Source organism: Salvelinus fontinalis, chromosome 15 (genome assembly GCF_029448725.1).
Source record: "Salvelinus fontinalis isolate EN_2023a chromosome 15, ASM2944872v1, whole genome shotgun sequence".
In the NCBI taxonomy this organism is placed as follows: domain Eukaryota; kingdom Metazoa; phylum Chordata; class Actinopteri; order Salmoniformes; family Salmonidae; genus Salvelinus; species Salvelinus fontinalis.
The window spans coordinates 4,764,666-4,770,665 of NC_074679.1; the positions used below are offsets into that span (position 1 = coordinate 4,764,666).

The 6,000-nt window shown below is 46.1% G+C and overlaps 1 protein-coding gene across 3 annotated transcripts in view; it reads right to left on the bottom strand.

Moving 5' to 3' along the window:
* The window catches only part of actn1 (actinin, alpha 1), a gene marked incomplete in the record, with an annotated part of 133,230 nt that overhangs the window by 21,004 nt on the left and 106,226 nt on the right, over positions 1-6,000 (bottom strand). For all 3 annotated transcript variants that reach the window (XM_055862479.1, XM_055862478.1, XM_055862480.1), the window contains 5 exon segments: positions 143-277; positions 518-700; positions 939-1,079; positions 1,766-1,874; positions 5,254-5,404. In XM_055862479.1, coding sequence (XP_055718454.1) covers positions 143-277; positions 518-700; positions 939-1,079; positions 1,766-1,874; positions 5,254-5,404 — 719 coding nt within the window.

Consider the following 6,000-nt stretch of genomic DNA (forward strand, 5'->3'; position numbering starts at 1 on the left):
GGGGTTGGTCTAGGATAAGTATGTGGACTGACCGCCATCTTGGTCTGAATCCAGGGCCCTGATGACGTTGGCATGGTTGGGTTAGGGTTAGGGTAAAGGTTAGAGCTCAGGGGTTGGGTCTAGGATAAGTATGTGGACTGACCGCCATCTTGGTCTGAATCCAGGGCCCGATGACGTTGGCTTGGTTGGCGAACTGCCTGCGGAGACGCTCGCTGTTCTGCTGCCGGGCGTGCTCTTCGATCAGAGCCTGGTCCCTCTGGGGTACCAGCTGTCTCACCTGGGGAATAACAGACAACGAGACAAAACACGTAGTTAGAGCCATGAGGGCTCGTTTTATCGTACCTTCTGCTATCTAAGTACCTTGATCACCTGATGAGGTTTAACACCTTAGACACTAGATGATAATACGAAGGTAGTCCAGGAATCCTCCAACCAGGAGAACCTGGGAATTTTGGGATTGTTACCGGGAATTTTGGGAGTGTTAGCGGGAATTTTGCAACTGTAGTTGCTGGTGTACCTTGTCCCATTTGGCGTTGACCTCCTGAGGGTTGATGTTGGTGTAAGGGTTGCTGCCAGCCATGTTCACATGATAGGTAGCCACTATCTTGGCGATCTCATTGTGGATGCCCAGGATGGCACCGCGTTCCTTATCCGCATCAGGGAGAGTGGCTTTAAACTGCTCATGGGCTGTACTGAGGCTCTGTGGTAGGGAAAGACACACACACACACACAAAAGATGCCAAGAATTGTTTTTTTAAATCTGTGTGTGTGTGTGTGTGTGTGTGTGTGTGTGTGTGTGTGTGTGTGTGTGTGTGTGTGTGTGTGTGTGTGTGTGTGTGTGTGTGTGTGTGTGTGTGTGTGTGTGTGTGTGTGTGTGTGTGTGTGTGTGTGTGTGTGTGTGTGTGTGTGTGTGTGTGTGTGTGTGTGTGTGTGTTAACCTGTATCTCCTCTATAGTGTGGACGATGAAGGTGTCTTGCAGATCCTCCATGGCGCCCTCCATCCAGTTGTTGAACGGAGCAGCTCGATTGGCAAACTCCAGATATAACTGGTCTATTGTCTCCAGAAGCTTCTCAGTTCTCTGTTACAGACACACAGAGAGAGAGAGAGAGAGAGAGAGAAAGAAAACAGTCAGCACATTGTTAAGGCTGGGAGCAAGAAGAAAGTCAATTGACTACATTGAACACAAAGGATTGCAGATGAGAATAATCTATGTCGTTCAAAGATTGGGGCAATATTTATTGTACATGGTCCCAGTCAAATATATGAATCAAATATTCATATAGTCAGTATTGGACAGTCATTCCTCTGTGAAGAAGATAACCTATTAATATTAGTTACCATTGTGTGGTTTGAGGATACCTTGGTTTTACACCAACATCAACCCTCAGGAGGTCCCTCAAGAGCCTTGGTCTTACACCAACATCAACCCTCAGGAGGTCCCTCAGGAGCCTTGGTCTTACACCAACATCAACCCTCAGGAGGTCCCTCAAGAGCCTTGGTCTTACACCAACATCAACCCTCAGGAGATCCCTCAGGAGCCTTGGTCTTACACCAACATCAACCCTCAGGAGGTCCCTCAAGAGCCTTGGTCTTACACCAACATCAACCCTCAGGAGGTCCCTCAGGAGCCTTGGTCTTACACCAACATCAACCCTCAGGAGATCCCTCAGGAGCCTTGGTCTTACACCAACATCAACCCTCAGGAGGTCCCTCAGGAGCCTTGGTTTCTAGTAATTTCTAAGTTTCAGGTTCCTCCTACAGTACCTGCAGAGCTTCGCTGCGTTTCTGGGTCAGGGCTCCGAGGGCGTCCCATCGGTCACATATCCTCTGGCACCGAGCGTTCACACTGGGGGAGTCATAGTAGTCCAGCTCACTGGAGGGGGGGGGGGGGGGGACAAGACAGAGAGAGAGAGGGACGTTGTATCAAATAATTTTATTTGTCACATGCGCCGAATACAACAGGTGTAGTAGACGTTACAGTGAAATGCCGAATACAACAGGTGTAGTAGACGTTACAGTGAAATGCTGAATACAACAGGTATAGTAGACCTCACAGTGAAATGCTGAATACAACAGGTATAGTAGACCTCACAGTGAAATGCTGAATACAACAGGTATAGTAGACCTCACAGTGAAATGCTGAATACAACAGGTGTAGTAGACCTCACAGTGAAATGCTGAATACAACAGGTGTAGTAGACCTCACAGTGAAATACTGAATACAACAGGTGTAGTAGACCTCACAGTGAAATGCTTACTGACAAGCCCTTAATTAACCAACAATGCAGTTTTAAGAAAAATAAGTGGTAAGAAAGTTTTTTTTTTTTTTATTAAAAGTTTGGACACACCTACTCATTCAAGGGTTTTTCTTTATTTTTTACACATTTCTACATTGTAGAATAATAGTTAAGACATCAAAACTATGAAATAACACATATGGAAACATGTAGTAACCCAAAAGCCAAAAAGTGTTAAACAAATCATATGATTAGCTGTTCAGGAGTCTTATGGCTTGGGGGTAGAAGCTGTTAAGAAGTCTTTTGGACCTAGACTTGGCGGTCCGGTACTGCTTGCTATGTGGTAGCAGAGAGAACAGCCTGTGACTTGGGTGACTGGATTCTTTGGCAATTTTAAGGGCCTTTCTGTGACACCGCCTGGTATAGAGGTCCTGGATGGCAGGAAGCTTGGCCCCGGTGATGTACTGGGCCGTACGCACTACCCTCTGTAGTGCCTTGCGGTCGGAGGCCAAGCAGTTGCCGACCAGTCAGGATGCTCTCGATGGTGCAGCTGTAGAATGTTTTGAGGATCTGAGGACCCATGCCAAATCTTTTCAGTCTCCTGAGGGGGAAAAGTTGTTGTTGTGCCCTCTTCACGACTGTCTTGGTGTGTTTGGACCATGTTAGTTTGTTGGTGATGTGGACATCAAGGAACTTGAATCTCTCAACCTGCTCCACTACAGCCCTGTCGATGAGGATGGGGGCGTGCTCGGTGCTCCTTTTCCTGTAGTCCACGATCATCTCCTTTGTCTTGATCACGTTGAGGGAGAGGTTGTTATTCTGGCACCACCTGGCCAGGTCTCTGACCTCCTCCCTATAGGTTGTCTCGTCGTTGTCGGTGATCAGGCCTACCACTGTTGTGTCGTCGGCAAACTTAATGATGGTGTTGGAGTCGTGCTTGGCCATGGGTGAACAGGGAGTACAGGAGGGGACTGCGCACGCACCCCTGAGGGGCCCCTGTGTTGAGGATCAGCGTGGCAGATATGTTGTTACCTACCCTCACCACCTGGGTGCGGCCCGCCAGGAAGTCCAGGATCCAGTTGCAGAGGGAGGTGTTTAGTCCCAGGGTCCTTAGCTAAGTGTTGGGCTTTGAGGGCACTATGGTGTTGAACGCTGAGCTGTAGTCAATGAATAGCATTCTCAAGGTGTTCCTTTTGTCCAGGTAGGAAAGGGCAGTGTGGAGTGCAATAGAGATTGCATCATCTATGGATCTGTTGGGGCGGTATGCAAATTGGAGTGGGTCTAGGGTTTCTGGGATAATGGTGTTGATGTGAGCCATGACCAACTTTTCAAAGCACTTCATGGCTACAGACGTGAGTGCTACGGGTTGGTAGTCATTTAGGCACCTTGGTGTTCTTGGGCACAGGGACTATAGTGGTCTGCTTGAAATATGTTGGTATTACAGACTCAGGGACAGGGTGAAAATGCCAGTGAAGACACTTGCCAGTTGGTCAGCGCATGCTCGGAGTACACGTCCTGGTAATCCGTCTGACCCTGCGGCCTTGTGAATCTTGACCTGTTTAAAGGTCTTTCTCACATCGGCTATGGAGAGCGTGATCACACAGTCGTCCGGAACAGCTGGTGCTCTCATGCATGCTTCAGTGTTGATTGCCTCGAAACGAGCATAGAATACATTTAGCTCATCTGGTAGGCTTATGTAACCATGTTATAACAGCCCTATAACCCCTATAACCATTAACCGTTAAAACGATAAGATAAATTCATAACATTTAACATTTCACGTGAATTCACAATGCAGCTGCACTGCTGACAGCAACGGTTTGGGTCTCACGGTACGTCCATTTCAGATGGTGAAGCATTGCACCTGTACTACCATTACAGTAGTCAATTTCCACCTCGCAAAGTTTGCATTTCCTTCTCATTTAACTTCTTAAAGTATTGTCATACAGGACTTCGCTTGCCTTTCTCTGCCATTTTTTCCAACCGTTAACAACGATGATGTAGTGGCGGAGATTCGACTACAAAATGATTGATTCCTCGACTCCTTGCACGTCGACTCCCGGTGTCGACCTACATTTCTGAGTGTCAAGATTTTGATTCTAATATGTAGTCATTTTTGGAACGGAGGAGACTGGTTAGCTGCCATACTTCGTAATTCTGTGTGATTATTCAGGTATTTAGTATATAAATAATTAAACCAAATTTTGGTTTGCTGATTCAACTTGTTAGCCAGGGTTCATGAAGATAACCAAGAATTTTACGACGTTCAGATGAGACTGAATAAGTTGCTGATTAATGATTGACCGCTATTGATGTAAAAGATTACCAGGTCTTTAAGAGTTTATTCGGAAGACAACAGCTCTATAAACATTCTTCCGTGGTGCCCCCGACTTCCTAGTTAATTACATTGACATGTTTAATCAGGTAATATTTATTACAGAGAAATTATTTGATAAAATAGCATGTCATATCACTTAATCCATAGTAAAGACACAACCATTTGTTTTGTAATAGCTGCACTGTGATTTTAATTTTGTGGGAAAAAAACGAAACAACATTGTTTTTAGCCATATAACAGTCACAGCCCTATAATCATGTTATAACCACTATAACCATGTTATAACTGGTCATAGAAGTCCAGCTCACTGATGGACAACAGAGGAAAGAGGCATAACTGATCAATACAACCATGTTATAACAAACCCTTTGATAATGGAGGAAAGATAGCGATTGAAACTGCTATCCCTCCCTCCCTCCGTTCACCCCTCCATCCCTCCCTCCCTCTACCCGTCACTCCCTCTACCCGTCCCTCCCTCCGTTCACCCCTCCATCCCTCCCTCCCTCTACCCGTCCCTCCCTCTACCCGTCCCTCCCTCCCTCTGTCCACCCACCCACCCTCCCTCCCTCCCTCTGTCCACCCACCCACCCTCCCTCCCTCCCTCTGTCCACCCCTCCCTCTACACCTCCCTCCCTCCCTCTACCCGTCCCTCCCTCCCTCCATCCATCCCTCCTTACTTTAACTCCTGAGCGATGGCAGCTATCTGCTCGACGCGGTCCTGGTGCGCGGCCAGGTCGCTCTCGAAGGCCTCATGTTTCTTCAGCAGAGCCTTGATCTCAGACAGAGAGGCCGTCTCAAAGTCCCGCGCCTGCAGCATCTCCTCCTTACCTGCAGGGGGAGACACAGACATGACACATCAATATAAAAGGCCTAATGGAAAATGGATAAATTAAGTACACTAATACAGAATCTACAGTATGTTGAACAAAACCAGACTAAAGAGGTTAAATGTTTAAGGTGCTGCACACAGTGGTCTTAAATTACATATCTAATCATTTATGGTTAAAAATTAAAGGGGCAATCTACAGTTGTTACTGTACATCCAGTTTTGGACTTATAAATGAATGATGTTGATTCTTGAAGAATATAACTTTATAATTGCCTCATGAGTTTCAGTTCAACTGTCACACGTCATGAGAACCCGACATATAAACTTATTTTACTCCAATGTTTGTAAACAAAGTAAAATGTAAACAAACACTACATAGCCTCAAAACATGTTTAAAACTATAATTTTGATATCATGGCTGGTCAGTCCTTAAATCCATAGCTCTATGTACAGTATATTAATGAATGAATGAATTTGAGAGTGGACGAAACAGTGGCGGGGAGGAGTTTTGTTATTGTTGTAAGTGGACGAAACAGTGGCGGGGAGGAGTTTTGTTATTGTTGTAAGTGGACGAAACAGTGGCGGGGAGGAGTTT